The following is a 21,034-nucleotide window of genomic DNA, read 5'->3' as shown; positions in this document are numbered from 1 at the left end:
GGTTTTGAAATATCAAGCGTGAGTTGATGTTTTAATTTCAACAAACCAGTTACCAGATAAGATTAACTTTATTTTAAGTTACCTATTTGAAAGAAAGGATTTGAGCATACTGGATTGGCCTACTGACTATTACAGAGCAGTTTGCATAATCACATTCAATTTGGCTCCGAACAAAGCAGAAACCAGACAATTAAGGGACTAAGCAGCCTGTTTTAATTCAAAGATAAAATTAAGCAACAAAAAAAAAGAAAAAAAGAATGATACATTAAAGTCAAGGTCACGTCTGCATATGTAGTTGTTTACTCCCACAAAAGTTTGCCAAATCTTGTAATCATCAGTAGGGGTCTTTGGAAACTTGCATTGCAAGGGACAATAGATAATCACTACAAATATGGGTTCTGCCAGTTGAGTTTGGTTTCAATTTATGATGAGAATATGAAAGGAAAAAGTGGAAGTGTACACACAAAAAAGCTATAAAAAAAAAAAAAACCTCCATGTCTAGACACACCAAAATTTAGATTATACATCAGTTTGTCTGACCTTGCATCTGTGATTGGTTCGAGCAGTACAGTTTGCTCAAGGCCTGACACGCTTTCAAATTAGCACACAAGAGCCAAGACCATGAATGTATAATTAAAATCATACTTACAAATATTATATCTTTGTTAGAGGGGGTTTTGAATTATGTGTAGCAGTGTGAAGGCAGAGGATGGTCTTAAAAAATCAGATTCTTTATGACACTGTTCTGATTGTGCAGGGGGATCGCTCACTGATGGTGCAATGGATGGACGTCAACCAGCTGAGTCAGGAGGAAAACCTACACTCTAAGTGTCTGTGTGTTGATCGGCTGCCGCTGGACCTCTGTGACTCTGAGGAACTGACCCAGCTCTTCTCTGAAACCTATAAACCTGTCTTCTGCCAGGTGAGTGAGTGTGAACATGTATTTCTGTGCTTGTGTTAGAAGCTGTACAGACATACAGACTGTGCTTCTCTTTTCATTACATATGAAAATTACTAATTCTTACCATTTTAAGGTGTTGAAAGCACAGACTTCCAAATATAACCGACAATTTAGCAAGTATAATTACAGAGAGAGGGCCTTTTTAGTTTTCACACCTCAGAAAAAACAAGATCAAGTCTGAAAAATTATGTTTCCAAGAGGTTATGGCACATTAAACATGTCTTTGCTCTGAATCCAGGGTTTGAGATAAATGTTCCCAAAATCAGTGCCTCTCAGTGTAATGGATCGATCTGTTCTTCATAATATGTCGGACTCTGTCACTTTGAAATAAGTCCCTCCTTCTGAGCACACACCTTTAAATTAACACTGCCAGGTGTGAGGTGTTAATGCAAAATGTAAGGGTCAGCGTCCCTATTTGCCAATCTCACACTATCACTAAGCAACTGTTTCCATGGAGAGGTGTGGCTGCTGTGACATCAGCCCCGCCCTTCAACTCCTTCCCTCTGTTCCACTCTGCTTTTTCTTGTTTTGTTTTTTTGTACTCTCCCAGTTCGGCTGTGTTATGTACCACCCTGCTCCATTACATCCACTCCACCCCCACATGCCCATTTAGACATCACTCAATGGCTATCTTTCATCTACTGCATTTCCAGTTTTAGCTCCACCCCTCTGCCCCACTCCCACATAGAAATCAATACACCCACATCATCCTGGTCCCATGATGCTTTGTGGGTGTTTAGCTCATGTTGCTTCACTGCTGCAGAGCCAGCAGGCTTTGACCTATGGTTCAGCATTTATGTATTGTACAGTATGTGCTTGTGAGTGAGTGTATTCCTGCACTTCAGCATGTATTTGGTGGAATACTAAATTCACTTTGTTCATAAAATCATGTAAACCAATAAACAAGGGAAATAAACAGCATACACCATACAGGGTAGTTGTTAAAGGAGTAGCCACAGTATATATTTTATCTAGTGTAATTTTTACTGTTAGCAGAGCGGTCCCAAACATGTTATAAAACGTACTTGCTTGCAGTTCTGCAGAGACATTTTAAGCATAAAAGCATAACAAGACTTGAGTTTAATTTGGTTATCACACAGTTTATCACACACATGATAGCAGGTCAGGACCGGCCATCCTACTGAAGCTGTTGTCAGTGTGATGGTTTATCTGAAAGCCAATAGTGATTCCACCCACACACAACACTGGCAAGCTGGATGCATGCCGTATGTGTATTGCAAGGTCATAAATTCATCACATGTAATGAGCCAGTCCTGCTTGCAGCCAAGATGGATTTTTGACCAAATGCCTCACAATTTACAATACGTTGTGTTCAAAGCTAAATTGATAGATGAGGCTGATATATGGCCAATGTTGCCTTGTTGCAGATATATTGTTGTCAGTGTATGTTGACCAATAAGTTACAAGACAGAAGGATATAAGGTAATTTAGAAACTGTGTCTCTATGACATAGTTACATATTACATACCTATTCCATATTACATACCAGAGAGCATTGACTTGTTTAATTTATTTTTTTACATAAAATGTGTGGCTCAGTACATATCTTGGCCACAACTTTTTGACTATCTACATTTAAGTAATCCTTATCAAAAAGGTGTATGTAATTGTTTGTCAGTACATTGTCAAATTCGATCTATATCAGCTTCTGAAATTCAGTGTAAGTCAGGCTAATACAATATTATCTTAGTGATTTTGACTGAAAAAAGTCTGTCTTAATGTGGACATGTGAATTTTAGAAAAATATACCACTAAACTTTAATGGATGAATCTATATTATAATAATATGTTGTTTAACATCATTTTATCAATGCCAATATATAACCCAGCTGTACTTGTTGTTACATTGGTACCTTCAACCTGTCATACACTGAACTGCAGTCTTAGAAAACTGAAAACAAAAATGGACATTTTGGAGTTTCTGTCATTTCCAAATTGCTGATGGGTTGTATCTTTGAATAGAGTGTTTAGAAATACAGTATTTGTCATTTGAAGTCACATTTGTCTTTACAAACTGTGTATGTTTTATAATTTTATTGAAATGTGTAATCCTTTATTTACAGTGTCAGGTTCATTTAGAATATACGTACTTACATATGAATTTACAGGAACATCCACACATTTCTGCATGCTGTTGCACTCGCTGTGAGAGGTGAAAATAAATGAGTTGTTGTGCAAAAGTTCATTACATCCATTAGAAGCGCAACGGCTGATGCTGTTTTGTATGCAGCCACTGTAAAAGTTTGTCAGCTTGCCAAGCGTGATACCCCTGGGGATATGTTTGATTTTAATACAAGAAAATACAAGCATAGTGTGAAAAGTGTCACTTCCAGTTTGCTGGCCCTATTTGAAGTGGCATCTCCAACTGTGGTTAACATGCCAGTCTGGCCATTTTACCCAAAACTATAAAAAGGACACATTGATATATGATTGATATATTGATATGTTTTTGGTTAATTACCAAGCATTAGTGATGCCAGCTTCATTCCTGTAGGTGTGTTTGCTTGTCATACTCCAAGGGTCAGTGTCATCTCCTTTACTGAACTGCATTCCTATGGATGTATTCCTGCAGACACTTATAACAGTTCAGATTTATAAAATAAGTTTGTCGAAGATGTCTTTGTTTGCTGCATGTTCTTTTGTCCTAGATTTTTACCTAATGTCTTGCAGTCATTAACTTCAGTCTGTCTTACATAAACAGTCTTCCTCCTCCACACAGGTAGAGCTGAGCCCTGTTGTCACTTTTCCTCTGTTCAGAGTGCACTTAACCTGTGCCCTTGGCTCTGAGCACTATAAATCTGTTGCCCACAAAAGGGCCCTCCAGGATGCACTTTGGCCTGAGTCAGCCAGGAGAGATGGAGGGAGGAGGGGGTAAAGAATGTCAACCATATTAGAGGAAAGGACAGCCGGATGGAGACAGTAAGCAGCAAAGGGAAGAGGTGAGGAGGGATGATTGAGCTGAGAATGCCAGACCTATTAGAGAGAGGATGGAGTGAGGGAGGAGAGGGCCGACAGTGTCAAGCCTAATAGAGGGATGGAGGTAGACGGGGAGAGATGGAGAGCTGAGGTAAAATGGTGAAGAGGCCCAGAATGTCAATCACAGTAATTGTTGGCGTATTTGCAACCATAAATGTTATAATGATGGCTGAGAGCAAGTTAAAAACTCAAATTTTCCCTCAAATCAAGAGAAAAAAAAACAATACATTTGACCAGTAGTATACCATAGTCTGTAAAAGAGTGGATTTAGAGATTGATTAGCAGAATATTTAGGAAGAATAAGGAGGGAGACAGGTTAATAAAAAGAAAATCTTACATTTTTTTTCAGATTCTCATCTAGTGCCTGTTTTTACACCTGGCATTAATACATGCATACATCTCAGGTGATCCAATCACAACTGGACAGCCAAGACACATTGTTATATAAACCTGTCTCTATTATATGTTTCAAGCTGACCACTTGTGTCCAGATTTCGTTGCTGCCCACATCACTTCAGCTACGAGGGTCAAACAGCCCTCCACACCCGAGGGATTTGTTTTTAGTGCTAGCTAAAGAGCTAAGAGCTAATTAAAATGTTTCAAAAACTTATATACATGTACGGGCTATTCCAACTTTTCAGATTACTCCAACCACGTACACCTATGCTCCCCTCCACTCTTTTTACTGTTTACCAAAACACAGCCACGTCCTGCATTGATGACGTATTTCCCAGCCATGTCCTGGCATTAGAAATTAAACTACAAAAGATATGTAGTCAAATGCATCCCAGACCACCTCTGCAGGTGGTTTGAGTGAACGGGTCACATTGCATCTCAGAGGTCATTTACACTTGTATTTAGCGCTGTCCAGTTGTGATCAAATCACCCCAGATGCAGGTTAATGCCTGGTCTAAACAGGGCAATACACGGTCATATGTCACTACAGTGACATGCAGCACACATAGATGAAACCCCTCATATCACCTAAATTTGTTTTCTAGTTTTCTATATATTCCAAGTAGCAATTGGAACATTATTCTACAGTTAGTGCAGCAGATATGTGACCATCACATATTGCACAAGCAAGCACTGTTAGGAACAACAGAATTAAAGTTTGTAACCAGAATGAACAAATCATTTCCAAGATATACAATATATCCCAACTATTACCTAATTACGTGATAAAGTATTTGCAAGGATTCATCATGCAATTGTTCATTTTTCCATCTCATATAATGACCCCCGAATTAAACAAAACAATACTAAGTTAGAGGACAGCAATGCTAGCTGCTCTGTGAAGCCGAACTGAAGTTTACATTCAAATGTAGAGCCAATGTTTGACCACATTTTTTTTTTTTTAATGCAAAAGAAAAAGAATGGGAAATTCGCAGTTGGGTGCAATGAGATTAACAGCTGGTGACTGTAATTTTCCAGTCCAGTGCCATTAAACTATTGCAGGAGAAGACTCTACTTCTACCTTGTATAAATGTTTTTGGCAACATTAGATTTTCTTTTTGAGTTTCTGTTTCCCTTTTAGCTAAGGACAGTAAGTATTACTGGCAAGAGTGGAATAGACATGTATTTCAGCATTTTACTTCCAGCTAATCACACTGAAGTATGCTCAAAACAAAAATCCTGTTTTAGCCTTAAAATATATACAATGTTTTAAAGCCTCATTGGTTCTCTTTTTCACAGTGAACCAAATAGGCTTTACAAGAAAAAGCAACACAGCAACACAAAATAGCCGTCTCTGCTGTAATAAAATGTAAGCAGTTGAATTATTTTATTCAGAAGCAACAGAAAAGGAATAATATAGCCAGAAGCAGCTATTTGTGGGTTTGAACCTTCTCGCACTCAAGAGAGGAAAGCAGCTCAATTGGTCGAGATTAAACCCCTGAGCAGCAATGAGCAGGTTTCAGGCTTCACATAGCTGAGGAGAGTCACTTCAGCTAGTTTGATTCTGTTTAAAAAGGAGTGAAACTAATCTCACACTTGTTCCATCATTACAGCGTATGCAGGAAAAAAAATGTTTAATTCAACGAAGATGTGCATATACTCTAGTAAATATCTTGTCTCATTGTGTCTACTATATATTAAATGCATTGAGAAGCTCAGTGATGAAAAAAACCCTATATCAGAGCTGTTTATTAATATTCTCCTCCAAAAAGAAGTGCTATTATGATTCTACGCCATTGTTGCCTTGTTTCAGCTACAAATGATCCATGTTACATGATATGTTTGATTTGGCTTATCCTCACAATTTCTTGTTTTTTCAAAGGCATACACTTGACGTATGATGATGAAGCTGATTTATTACTGATTTACTGAATGATCTTCAGAGTAGCACTTACAATAGACACAGATATTGACTGAAATACGAGCTAGTGCCAACCAAAGGAAGAATGAGTATGCAGTAGAATGTAAAGCTACTGTTTGGCCCGGATGCTATATTGTTAATGACTAATTATATGGACCCATTTGTATTAAACATGTGCCCAAGTACTTGATGAGTAATTTAGCAGCTTATGTGGTCATTTTGCATTCATTATGTAACTCATAATATAGTTGAATAATATATAGTAGAATTGTGTAGCTCAGTCCCAAAAGGCAGTATACTAAAATGGGTGTTGATACAGTTGAAATCCAAAAAGCAGATGTAACATTGCTGTATTTCAGTTTATGCAAATTAGCAAAACATCCATCATGGCGGCCTTCATTGTCCAAATGGCTTTTTTGTGTAGTATATAATATTGTAGATGTGTGTCATTTTTCAAATCAGTCGGTCTCACTGTGTGGAGGGGTGGCGTTTCAAAGTTTTCCCATTTTTAGCTGTTAATTATATCGCCACCATCTGGTCCATTGGTTCATATTTTTTAGAGTAGCATTTGTACGTCATTTCCAGTTGGGGTGCCAAGTTTCATGTCTACAGTTCGTTCCAGCTCACAGCAAATTGAAATAATGCTCACACCATCTAATTATTATATTTTTTATTTCTACAGTAGAGATTGCCACATTCACATATCTTAGATCATCAAGATGTTCACCCACTCAGTTTCTTGGTCACTTTCATGTACACATTCACACACCCACTCCGTCTCCCTCATTCAGCTCCCTTCATAAAGATCTTTACAGTTAAACTTGTCAGTGCAATAGGTCATGTGCCTTTCTTCACAGACAGCTGTGACAGGGCTGGCATGACCTCATCACTTGCTTGAGACAACTGACGCAGCCATTTAAACTATCTTCGTCACATAAAAACACACACAAACTGACATGAGATGTTCCTCTGAGTCTTTGCTCCACCAGTGCTCAGTCAGCATCTCTTGGCAGGGGACCACGACTTGAGGTCAAGAGCTGTCAGGGACACTGATAGCTAAGCTTGGTTTGTTCTCACATACATACATACACAGATGCATTTGAAAAAAGACAGGTAATTCATTCTGAAGTTTCCTTTTTTTCCCTCATTACCTGGATTACCAAGCTGTGGCTACTGTGATTACTGTGATCATTCTCAGCTCCATACGTAGTCGTCTTCCCCCCCCCCCACCTCCAAACATCTGTTGTCTTTGGGTTTTACTGTAACTTCAGCACCATGGACAGTTCCCAAATTCTTTGAATTTTCTGCATGTCTTGGTGAGTTAGTTAAGTGTTTAAATGCATTTGACATTTTTGATGTTTAACCCTTACATACTGTTCAGGGTTAAATTTGACCCATTTTTACATTTGAGAGCTGTAACCTATACACATTTCTGCAAGATGGACTTTGTCTAATGTGATCCTAAATACACGACTCATATTTTTATTTTTGTGCAGCTGATACACATTTTTTTAAAGGCCAAGACCATTCAAACATGTTGCTGTATTCTTCATATTCTATAAAATGTTTATCTTCATTAAGGACTAATCAACCATTTATTAATGACTGATGGAGAGTTTTATGAATATGAGTTGGTGATTCCCAACCAGGTATTTGTATCCCAGGCAGCAGTCTGCAGTTGGAGGGCATTAGGGTTGAAAGACTGTGGAGTAGTTTAGCTGTCTTGGAAGAAAAAAATCTAAATTGTTCACAAATGTGTTTTGGAGTTAAATACAAATAAACAATTACAAACTGTTTTCAGGCTGAACTTCATGTTGATTACCACAATAACAAGTAACCTGTGAGTCAGTTGTAGCAACTTAACACCATGTGCTGCAATTAAAAGGCCCTGCAAACTAGTTTGCAAAGGAGCTGAAAAGTTTAAATATGTTGCTAAAAGAACATATTTGGAACACGATTCATCATACCTGCATAATCAGATACTGTTTGCTAACTTGGAGGTTTGAAGACTGCATTTTATATCTGTAATATACTTGGATATTTTTATCTCTATGAAATGAATTTATATGGCAGATTGTCATATAAGCAAAGAGGGTGCTTGTCTTGTACTGTAAAATATGCTAAATTTCACATTACATCTTAAGGGCCTCTTCAGTTCGACTTGATTCATTTGGCAGACGTTTGATTATATTGTCAAAGCCAGTGATGGCAAGTCATTTTGCAGCACAAGCCAGGACAGAGTGATGTAGAATGTCTTTGCTTAACTCCATTTTCAGTAAACCAAAGAATAACGCTAATATATAGTGTACTCTCTTGTACATATCTCTCTTTCTCTCAAATACAATTCATATGACATAGTACTATAGCTGACATTTAGCATCGTAGACCACGAAGGCCTAATTACCCACTCTAGAGAAAAGCAGAAATAAGGACAATATAGAATGTGTGAATGTTGACCTGAGCAGAGTTAACACAATTGCCTCGTTAATCAGCTTCACTGAACACAACCTAGTTAAATATTAGTCCATTCAGTCTAGATCTGTTGAGACTGGGTGCAGTAATAATGTTCATCATATTAACAGTAAACCATACAGTTGTCACAGGCTTATACTGTATATTTAATGCTACACTGGAGGCCACAGTTTGACATACACAAAGAGACATACTGCTCACTTAAACGGAAGCCACATCCATCATGACTGAAAAAAACGCATTGACTTAAACATCATACTGAAGATATTATTACTCATCGGGTTGTTTTTTTAGTTAGTGCAACTTACATTAGCCTGTTGGCCAAACCATGACAAGTGTAATCCATTAATTAGACTAGTGCAAGGAAATTACACATTGCAGAAAGGCAGAACATGGACTAATCTGTTTTTGATACAGAATGGCATGAAGTTCCACATTGATGTGATTATTACCCTTTTTATGAATCATACTTGAAGGAAAGGTAAAGTCCATATATTAAAATGAAAAAATAAAAATATAATAAAAAGATAGAATATAATAAAATTAAAGAATATAATAATAAAATTAAAAGATTTTCATGAGTAGCATTCTCAGTCACTTTTATCTAATCTTTATTTCAAACATAATGTTGGATGATGATCAAGATAAACTTTTTTGTTGCAAGTTCCTCAGTATTACAAACATCTTTTACCTCACTTCGTGTTTTCTGTTTAGCAAGAACTCACCTTTTTCAGCAGCCGTACTTGCTAACAATTTTCATCCTGTCTAGTTTACTTTGTGGTTTCATTGAATGTCTTAGAATTGTACATGTTCAACCCATATCTGATTAAGATGTATACATAACCACGAAGAGAGAGAACCAGATGACAGCTGGCATGTAGAATGCTCACGTAAGGAAGGCACATGCCCACTTAAAATTTACATAATTATGCAGATCTGAATAAAGATTGAATATTTCATTTAGTGGGAGTGCAGTTTGAGAAAATTTTGAGTAGAGAGACTCACTCAGTCTTTGTATCATTACTCACATGTGAACACACACACATGCACAAAGTTGATCATCACTTGAATCCCATTTGCATACAATCCAGTTTGTATCCAGTTTAATATATAATGTGTGTTTCGCAGTTTAGCCACTTCCACTCCAGTCTTATTTGTTATGTGCACACAAAAATAATGATTCGAAGTTTTTATTATTTTTCTAGCTCATATCCTCCATCAGCCTCCCTGACTCTCTCCGCTCGTCAGTCACTTAATCAATCACTGATGTTTTTCTTTCCACTCCTCTCCCCCTCCTCGCTCTTTTTCTCTCCATCCCCTCTTCACTCCCACTCTCTCCCCCTCTTCCATCCATCTAGCCATCCATCTCTGAAGTGGTAGAGTGGTTCAGGTTTTCTCCATACAGTTTACTTAATGTATGCTGATTATAATAGTCTATCGACCTACTCCTCCACACATACATCCATTTTCCTCCCTCGTTCCCTCCATCCATCCTGTGTTCAGACTGGAGGGAACAGCAGACGGATGAGTGGAGGAGAGAAGGGGAGGGGTGCAGAGAGGAAGTAAAGGGCCACTTGATTGAGCACTGATGCGAACAAGCGTCAGTGCTCAGGCTGAGAAAGTACAAATACGTTTGTCTCCCACTGATTCGTAATCTGTCCATTTTTACAAGAACATCTGATATGATGGCTTTGCATAAGTGGTTATTTGATAAGTACCATCGCAATCACAAATCCTCTAAAACTTTATTGGGCCTTGTTGGAAATGCTGTTTATAATAAGCATCCATGTGAAATATAGTGGACAAAGTGACTAGACAAAAACCAAAGATATATAATAAAACTATTTTCAATGTCTATTTCTGTGTTCTTTGATATTTTTAGAGCTAAAATAATTAGTCGATGAATTAATCAGTCAAGTAATACTTGATAATTACTTTCTTCTATCATTGAGTCAAACATCCAGCAAAAAAAATGAAATTATTCTCTGGTTTCTCAAACATGATAATTTTCTGCTTTTGTCTGCTTTACTTCATTGTAACAAAACATTGTTGGGCTATACAGTGTTTGGACGAACAAGCAATTTAAAGCATGAACTTCGGACTTGTTATTTTTCAATTCAGTAGATTAAATCTAATTTTATACACACAATGAGACATTAGGTTGCAGCTTGTAGATATTTTGTTCTATTCCTATAAGTTTAAATTGTTTTTTGAAAGCTGTAAGCATCCTGTTCTTGTAATGCAGACATTATTTTAGGCTAAACTCAGACCTGCATTATCAGCTGATAACATGTATCATCAAACCACATACAACAACGCAAAGTGCTGCTTGATTTCTCCCTCCAGTACCCCGATACCCCAATTCTGTTTTCTTATTAACTGAGGTGCACAATGTGAATCAAATATTCGTTGACTGTTCATCCAGCTGTATGTATATATCTCTTTGCAGAGCTCTGAGGCTTTTTGAGTAGATTCAAAAGAGATACTCTGATACAGCACTAAAAACTAAGTGAAGTGTAACAATCTCTTGCCTTAAATTAACCTACATAAAACAATGAGTTCAACACAGTAAACAATTTTTAAAAAGTGGGGGAAAAAAGAGCACATTCTGTATTGTCAAACACCCTGAGCTGAAGTATCGGAATCTGTGTAGAGGGAGAGAAAAAGATCCTTAATTCACACTAAACGACAATTTGTTTACAATGAAAAAATAAATCATTGGTTTCTTGTTATAGCTTGTCTGTTTTTTGGGTTTTGTTTTTTTTCTTTGTGAAGCTCACTGGTTTGATCTATGTCACACTTTCCTGAAGTTGTGGATTTACTTATATATGTATTTATTTGCCTTTACTAGACAGTGTTCAGCAAGGAGGCAGGCAGGCAACAAGAGGAGAGAGAGATTGGTATGACATGTAACAAATGTCCCCACCTGGGATCAAACCAGGGATTCTGCAGTTATTGGACATGTGCAGTAACCATTCGGCAACCAGGGCACTCCGTAAACACACGTTTTTGATATGGATCCCTGAAATTAAGGATGATGATGTACTGAGCAGGGATTTGGCAGTTGAAAAATAAACTAAATGCTGTTTTGTAGACAAATAATTTAATGGAGGCACTGTCTAAATGATGTCAAACATTTCTTTGGCATTTCTGTCCTAATATTTCTTGTTGTCACACACAATAATCTGATCCTGATATACCTTCAACAATCTCAAATCATCTGATATATCATTCCAGCCAAGTTGTCAGACTAGCACTACTCTGAATGCTTGGTGTCTCATAAGATCCATAAGTGTGACATGCGCATATTTAATACATTTGAGGTACACTGTCAGATTCTTTAACAGTGCCACACAGTGAGCACATACTTTTGAGTACTTTAAGTTAAACATGAGACAGCACTCCTTCTATTTTTTCTTTATAATTCAATAGAATTCAGCCACTACTGACAGTAGGTCAAGTGGTGTGTTTTAACCATAGGCCATTAGCTCTTAGCAATTGTCATGACCTAATATCATCCATTAGCTTTAAGCTGGTAGCCTCTCTGCATTATTTAGCTGCTCCTCACACACTGGAAATGACTAAACCCTTATGACAGAAAAGTCAATCTTCCTCGGAAGTAATGTTACCGGTCAGCACTAAACTCTGGCCTTAAGAGGTCCATTTATTGACTGGTAACCATAAAGAAAATGTAATAACATTGTTCCATCACCCTTTCATGTTAAAAGTTACATCGGATGTGGCTATTAAAGTGGTAGCAGTAGATGATAAATCAGTTTTTATCTGTCACGATTTTTGATACTTTTACACAGAAGCTTGTGTGTGGATTGTTACTCCTCAGAGCAGGAAGTGCAAGTGGATGTATCTCAGCTCCTTTTGTCTAAATGGACATGTCAAAAATGACATGATGTAAAAGACACCTCCTCCACAAAACAGTTATCTGTCTGTCAGATGCTGACTGACAAGCTCTCTTGCAAGTGGAAGGGTTTAGGTTCTGGTTTAAAGTTACTTTGATCCTGACCATAAGCTCCTGTTGGTGCATTTGTGTGAATTTACATTTAGTGAATACATTTGTGAGCCTCATGAAACGATATAAATTAATTAACAACAGGCTGGCAACTTTCAACTTGTTGCTGGCTTTGCAGTAGAGTAAAGTCATCACCATGGTTATTTTGGTGGCATGGAAAGCCTTCTCTGGTGGAGACTGATTAACCAATTGAATCCAAAAATATATAAAATGCTCTACCAATCAGCTTTCTTGTATTACTATTCCCCGATGGAGCCATAAACTTGGTGCTGAAATAGGAAGGAGACTGTTTGCAGGGACCTCTGTTGCCCTGATGATTTATGAAAACATAGAAGAAAGTTTCCAGGCAATTACGATCTATGGTGAGAATAAAAAGACATCTATTAGGCAGCATTCAGCTTATATTAGACTATTAAAATTATCAGTTAGTACATTTCCTCCTGTAGTGGTGATAATGCCCCTGAAAGTTTGTTTTTCTTCATTCCTGCAGATGGCTGGTGGAGTAATAAAGGGGAAATGGGTGTTTCACTTTAGGATTTAGTGTCAATTCCTTACAGAGAAGGATTTAGATTCATAATTTTGTGCTGCAGTTCAAACAGTTTACAGCAAAACAAAGATTAGACAGAAATCTTTTTCTTCCTTAATATTTGCCATTTGGTACAAACTGAAAAGACATGCTAGGAATGGCAAATTGTACCATAGTTTGGAGATTTCCAAAACAGATAGACAAACATGTAAACGTTTGTTTAAGTAACTTAATTAAACAGTAGTATTGATGAAATTACCTTAAAGTGCAGATATTTTTATTTGTAACAAATTACAAACTACAGATCTTACAGACATCAATAACATAAATCTGTGAAAGACTGGACTCTAAATTACACTTTTCTATAGGCATAGGGACTGTGGAGATATAAATATTGTTGGCTATATATAACAGGCAATAAGTAAAGCTGTTCTTGTCCTGAAACAAAATTACCAAAATACATCTTGCGAAAACTCAATTTTCAGCCATTACTCACTTACAATCTACCAAAAGCAAGTTATCAATGTATTAAAGAATGTGGGGAAAGTGACATATTACCTTTTTGTGGGATCCTTACTTCTGGATCTCTGTTTTTTTCAGGCCAATATACAGTAGTTGTAGTTTACAGATTTCATGGCACATAATTTGTACTCATGCAAAGCTATTTTAGTAGAGCCCCAGAATAAAGATATAGAGCTGGAAATGGATATAATAGGTCCCCTTTAAAAGTCATCTGTCATAATTGAATGCTGTTTCTGTCTTGTCTTCCAGCTTGCTCAGGATGAGGGCAGCCCAGTGCGAGGTTTCGGTGTGGTGGAGTATGAAAGTGCAGAACAGGCAGAAGCAGTGCTGATAGAGATGGACAGAACACTGGTGGGAGGACAGGAGGTCCGTCTGTCACTCTGTACCCCCGGCACCTCAGGGAGAAGTACCCTGGCTGCACTCATCGCTGCCCAGGGTATGGTGAGTATGAAGCAGGCAAGAGAAGCACAGACAAGACACATAAACACAGTATTAGGATTTGAGGTTACATTCCATTTTGACATTTATGCAGAATCTTAATCTAAAGAATATACTTACACATAACGGGCGTCTACACAAAACACCAGGTGCAGTAATTATCATCATGAATTTACAGGATCACCAGGCTGGTATAATGATATACATGTCACCCAATCCAATTGTCGAAGGATTGAGTGAGTAAGTATTGTCAGGAATCCTTAAGTGGGCGTACAACACCCACATAAGGATAATCTTCTTTTTTCTTAATTGGCATCCTTCACATTTTGTATTTTAATCCAACAAAATTCTTGAGAACACAGCAAGTAATTTGTTGCAGTATGTGATAAAACAAAGCATCACTTCACAAAACAAGAGCCGTCAGCAAGGCCGAACAAATCAAGCACATCGTCTCCTGCCTCCCACCTGCCTCCCACCCACTACAACTGACTGCCCTCTGGTCAGATGTTTAAAAACCCACTCTGTAAAAAAAACAAAGCACACACATCATTCATCCAACTAGTATTAATCTTCTACATAATGACTCCAAATAATAACTTTGACTATTGTACAGTTATTACCTTTGTGTGTGTGTATGGGAGTTCATAACAAACCCAAATATGAAGTAAAAAGTGTTGGAGGCACATACACAATTGCTATTAACACATGCTTTTGTGATTACTTTCTTACTGTTGTTGCCCAATGAACTACTTATTTTTTTTATATTCTAGTTGAGTCAGCCAACATATGTGAAACTTTTCACTCCCCAAAAGGCTACAACAAGCTCAGCACAGCAGAGACTGAGGAGAGATAATAATTAAATAATTAATCCTTTGGGAACTTAGACCTTACATGTGGATGCTGTATGAACAGTAGTGGCAGCAGCAGTTATGGCAAAGATGAACAGTCTAGCATTGGACATGAGCTAGCCACATTGCTCTGCTCTTCATGCTAGATTTGTGAAGGAGGACAACCATAGCTGCACTAGTATGACAGCTGATTGATGGTACTATAGGGCCACTGTGTATCACTACTGCACAGGGTGTGGAAAAAGATAAAAAATATATTGGATAAGTTTGAAAATGCATCATAAACCCTCACACCTCCAATCTTCATAGAAATAGTTAGTCAAAATCTAGACGTCATATACTGTTTGGCTAAAGGCTTCTGAGGCTTCCATGCATTAAAACAAGCAGACATTCTCACAGCTACATCTAATTGTGAAGCCATTGCCAACCTGTTATAGCACATTCAGTGTTCAGATACAGTGAGGTTTGACATGGTGCACATGCATGACCCCCCTCTGGCTGAAATAGTCTTTGTAGCTTTGGTATCCCCTCCTACACAGTACTGTGGTGGCAGAGAGGCACTGACATGATAATTATAGTTCTATAGTCTGATTGGGCTCATCCACTGTCTCCTGCTGCCTGAAATAAACCATACTCCCAGCCTGCAACAAAGTACAGTATGACACTCACATACACACATGCACAGACATTCAAATGGATACACGCACGCAGACTTTCACACACAAGATGTAAACACAAGTTGCAATCAGTTGTGGGATAAAGCACAGTACTTGTTAATCCTCATGGATTTATATATAATCATGTACTCAGAGGTGCAATATTTAGATGTTAAAGTTGACAAGGAACACAAGAGCCCAAGTGTAAATGATTTTGCACATGGTTAATGATAAGTCTGTGTGTGTATAGGACTGAGAGAGATGGACAGAAAATGCTGTGAATAGTGAATTTTTTTCTTGAGTACTGCTGTAATGGCTCAAAATATAACATAGTTTGTTTTTTATTGAAATTGCATCCAATGAATTGGGTTGTCTTATATGTAAAGAAAGATTTAAATGCGGAGATGCATTTTACACTCATATCTCTTTCTGACTCTAACTCATGCTCTCTTTCTCTATGAGCTTTTTTTGTAGAGGAAAGGAGCTTTACAAGAGTGTTGATAATAGTTGTTAATGCAGTTCTGATTAGATGGGAAAATGGAATTGGCAGTACTTTCTGTAGTTTGTAATGTTATTTGTGTGGCTCGATTTATTAATTCAATTTTTTAAATACATGTTTGCATAAATATTTGTATCTTTTATTTATTCATATTATATTATTTGGGTTTTTTTTGTATGTTAAAAGTTGTCATTTGTTATATTGGCCAGCTTTATTTTTCAGAACAGGTTTTTATAAAAGTTTGATCAGTATCGTCTTAATACTGGATACTGTATGCAAGGCAATTCAGTACATAATAATGCATAATATGTACTTCTTTTTATAATCTTTTTTGATCATAACAGCTTTTAATTTTTATTTAATATTATTTGAAATTACACTAATTGAGTTTATGGAATACCACAATTAAAAGTTGTAACATTTAAAATACCCTAACTGCACACATTGACCAACACTTGCATTAGCCTAATGAAGGTGCTACGATTTACTCATTCTTAAATTTCAGAGCGCTACCCAACCACTTTTGATTCTGATGAAATGTGACTGACATTCTTAATCTCTGTGATGCTACTTACAGCTGTTGCAGAGCAACAATGAACACGTGCAAATAAAGAGGTTGTAGCCTTGAGATGTATGCTAACTGCCGAGTTGAAAATTACAGGTTGAAAAGCAGCACAGCAATGGTCATAGTCTGAAGTGCAATGAAGAGGATGAAAAGACGAAAAGAGAAATGTCTTTGAATCAATCTGCTAAGGTAGATAAGGGAAATGTGAGGAGGAAAAAAGACTCAGCGGAACAGAATAGGGCATTGATTGAGTCAGAAACCAGAAAAAGGGAAAGGTTACGAAAGGAAAGGAAGAGGTAGAGAGGAAGAAAACATATGAGCCTGTAAGGACTGCAAGGTTACATTAGTACCCTGAGGCTTCGTAAAGATTATTTCAGTGAATGTGCGCAGCCGGTAAAAGAAACATCAGACTTTCAGGAAGAGATCAAGACCGACTCCTGGCTCTCCTCTGAGGCAATTCTCTCATTTCTTCAGTTAGTGAATGTGAGAGTAAATGCTGAGGACCAGATGGCATCTTCCTCCCTCCTCCTTTCTTCTCCCTCTATCCTTCTCTCTCTTTCTCCTTACGTGATACTTCTCGCCTTCCCTTCTTCGCGGCTTCCTTACCTCCCTGGCATGTGTGTGTGTGTTAGTGTGTGGGTGTGTGGCTGGATTTTGTGCCAGTAGCCAAACAGACTGATGCATGCTGACATTTTCTCCAGCAGAAGGAAAAGAAATGAGAGAGCTCTCCTCCTTCTCCTCCTCCTCCTCCTCATCCCTTGAAAGATGCTTTCAGCCACAACTGGCCTTGTTCGACACCAGCGTTCACACACATGCACACATGTCAATTTTCCCTGCTGTGACACACAAAAACACATATTGTACAGTGTGTGTGCACTAGACTCTCCTCTTCCTCTCTCACTGTCAGGCTGGAGTCAAACCCACTCCATCCCCATCAGTAATGCTCTCTCTTCAGGATGTGACATGGAGGAAACAAGGTTGACTTGAGCTGAAGTCATGCTGTAGCTCAGGGGCAGACGAGAAGGAAACATCACCATCCCGCTAATGTTGTTTTAAATAGCCGTGTCTTTGGGCCAGTAAGCGAGAGCGACTACTAAGGCTGTACTGCCAGTGCCGAGGAGGATCCACCAGAGCAAAGGCTGCTCCATTCTATTAGACAGAGTCCAATTCAATAGGATTTCATTTGAGTCGGCTGAATTAAATTTCCGCAGCCTAATGAGTGATTCAATTCTTATTTGGGAATGTGCCTTACAGTATGTCTTTTGATTAAACACAATTGAGCAGAGATCTGTTTAGCTCCAGGAAATTCAGCCTGTTATGTCAAATTAAATATAAGCTTAACGTTTAACAGGGGAAACACACATGCAAGCATGTATCTGAAGGTGTGTCATGTGTGCTGTCAAATGCAGTTTGTAAACAAACAGGTTTTTCTTGCTGTAATCATCCCTCCTGTTCATACTGGCCCTTAAAGATCCCCTCCAAATGCACTTGTAATGTAAGCACTAAGAGACAAAACCTACAGTCCTCATTTTGAGCAATTTAAAAAAAAAAAAAAGTTTACCTGAAGATAATAATAGACTTCAGCTGCCTGAGTTAGTCAAATAATGACATTTACAGCCTTCATAGAAAAAAAATATTTTTTTGTCATCTAGAAGGCACAGACCTTTCCAGTCGCCTCTCCATCAGATCTGCTAAATTTGTGCATTTTTGTGAATTTATTGTGAATAACATTGGACAATAATGGATAATGATAACATATGTCTATGAGTCACTAATCAGGACAAGGAAATGGTCAACTCACCACTTTGGAAACTCTTCTCCTGCCGACTCTGCTAGGATAAACACCAGCTATGATCCTGACCACAAAGACAAGCAAGACTATCTCCGTATTTGTCTCAACATCAGAGCAAAGTGTTCATGGCCTTACAGATCCTCTCTGCCAAACATCCTACTAGCCATTGTACAAGCATTGGATAATAAAGTGGATGATCTCTGCGACAGCATCGGTTTCCAATAGGTTATAAGGAACTGTAATGTCCTTTTGTTTAGCCAAAATTTGACTAAATCCTGGAATACCAGACAGCTCCATTCAAACAGGTGACTCTTTTTTATGTATATTGATCCAACAGGACAGAGTTTCTGGCAAGAAAAAAGGAAGTAGTGTGTGCTTTATGGTGAGTAAGCATTGGTGTGACAGTGGGAATATTAAAGTTATTTTCCATTCCTGCTAACCTTATCTGGAATTTACATCAGTCATTATTACATCGGTCTACTTGCCACCGCAGGTGAGTACAGATGCTGCCTTGCTGCTCTTTAAAATGACTCGATCTGCTCACAGACCAGCAATCCTAATGCTACATTCATTGTAGCTGGAGACTTCAATCAGGCTAACCTTTAAAGCAAGTTATTCCTGACTTCCATCAACATAGTGACTGTGGCACAAGGGGAATAAAAACTCTGGATCACTGCTACACACCATTCAAAAAAGTGAATATAGAGAGGAATCTCTATCCACGTTCAGTAAGAGAATTTCAGGAGGGCAACTCCAGAAGCAAGTGCCAAGGTCACCCCACAACTGTTATACTCACATTGAGACCATCGGCAGCCAGCAAGCAAAAAACGCCCGAAGCAGAGGTTAATCACACCTGTCAGCCCTTTCTGAGCACGATGTCATGAGGATGTGTGAACACCAGGAAAGCAGCAGGACCCGTTTCAGTTGGCAGATCATCAAACTATGTGCTGACCAACTAGCGCCGGTGTTAACAATGATATTCAATCTGTCCCTGGCTCAGTTTGTCATTGCAGTCATGCCCACATGCTTCAAGAGGTTCACCATCATTCCTGTACCCAAGAAAGCAAGACCAGCCTGCTTAAACGAAAGCAGCCCAGTGGCACAGACCTCTAGTGATGAAGTGCTTCGAACGGCTTCTCAAAGTATACATCTGCTCCTCACTACCCAGCACACTGCATCTTATGGAGTCTATAACCCTTTTCAGATCTGGAAACATTTTTGGGTTCATCTATTTGTTGGAGCCCCAGAAAACACAAGACTTCAAATATTTAGTATGTTGTGCCTTGGTAGCAGAGTGTTTAAGTTGCATGCCACATAAAGGCAGTGTCCCTGGTTCGATTCCGGCAAGGGACCTTTGCTGCAGGTCATTCCCCTCTCTCTCCCTGTTTCCTGTTGGCCTCTATGCCACCCACTGTCAAATGAAGGATAAAAAGCCTAAAAATAAATCTTTAGTATTTCTCTATAACATTAAATCTTTAAGTCTTATTTGCTAAACATTAACACTTGGAAGTGAATCCTAATCTGAAACGCAGGACAAAACAACCCAAAAACTGTCATTGAATTCTGATTGCAATGCTGCCAAATCCTGATTTGTGCACAGAAATAAGTGACATCACCTTTTATCCTTCCGACTCTCTCCCACTGTCTTTTTTTCACATCTTTTTTTGACTCTCTCTTCTCCCTCACCTCTGTTCCTCAAACAGATTTCTTTCTTTTGTGTCCCAGATTGATTCCTCTCTGCTGACATAGCAGACATATAGTGATGATGTAAACTAGTGTAATCATTACAGCAGCCATCAGAAGCTCCTAATGACTAGATCAAAACACATACTGTACAACACACAGACACGCACACCCACATATTCCTCTTGCTAACTTGTGTGTGTGAGAGATTTATTTATTTTTTTCATTTGTTTCTTTTACAGATTCTGAGTAATAGGAAAGGTCTGCTACCAGAGCCTAACCTGGCCCAGCTGTTGACCAGTATGACAAACCCTGCTGCCCTGCAGATCCTCATGAGACCGTACCACACTGGGAAAAGAGGAGGTAAGACTGCTAATGACAGTGACACCATCTGAATTTATAATACCCACTAATTATTTAATTATTGTATTTATCCCACTTTATTACTCATAATCACCCTCATTAAATATAATTTAGTGTGCAACACCTTGGACTAGTTTTTGCTCGTGTGCATCAAATGCATTGACCTTGCGTTTGCAAAGTGGTAATTTTGTAGTTTGCACTGTCATACTGTATGTAGTGCTAAAATGGGTAGGAGTGCAATAGAGAGTAGTGTTGATACATATAATTTGGCACAGCTGGAGGAGGAGAAGAAAGCCACCAAACAATCAAATGACAAAAGTGGGACTTCAGGTAAACAACAATAAAAGGTATAGGAAAGTTTGGATTTG

At 38.2% G+C, this 21,034-nt stretch overlaps 1 protein-coding gene across 1 annotated transcript in view; it reads left to right on the top strand.

Moving 5' to 3' along the window:
* raver2 (ribonucleoprotein, PTB-binding 2) overlaps positions 1 to 21,034 on the top strand; it is an 83,261-nt gene that overhangs the window by 48,497 nt on the left and 13,730 nt on the right. Inside the window, exons 4-6 of the mRNA XM_062424502.1 lie at positions 758 to 922; positions 14,072 to 14,263; positions 20,546 to 20,666. Of these exons, the coding sequence (XP_062280486.1) occupies positions 758 to 922; positions 14,072 to 14,263; positions 20,546 to 20,666 (478 nt within the window). The remainder of the gene's footprint in view (positions 1 to 757; positions 923 to 14,071; positions 14,264 to 20,545; positions 20,667 to 21,034) is intronic.

Source organism: Scomber scombrus, chromosome 8 (assembly GCF_963691925.1).
Source record: "Scomber scombrus chromosome 8, fScoSco1.1, whole genome shotgun sequence".
In the NCBI taxonomy this organism is placed as follows: domain Eukaryota; kingdom Metazoa; phylum Chordata; class Actinopteri; order Scombriformes; family Scombridae; genus Scomber; species Scomber scombrus.
The sequence above is the reverse complement of the archived record's forward strand: the minus strand, read 5'-3'. Positions and strand labels throughout refer to the sequence as shown.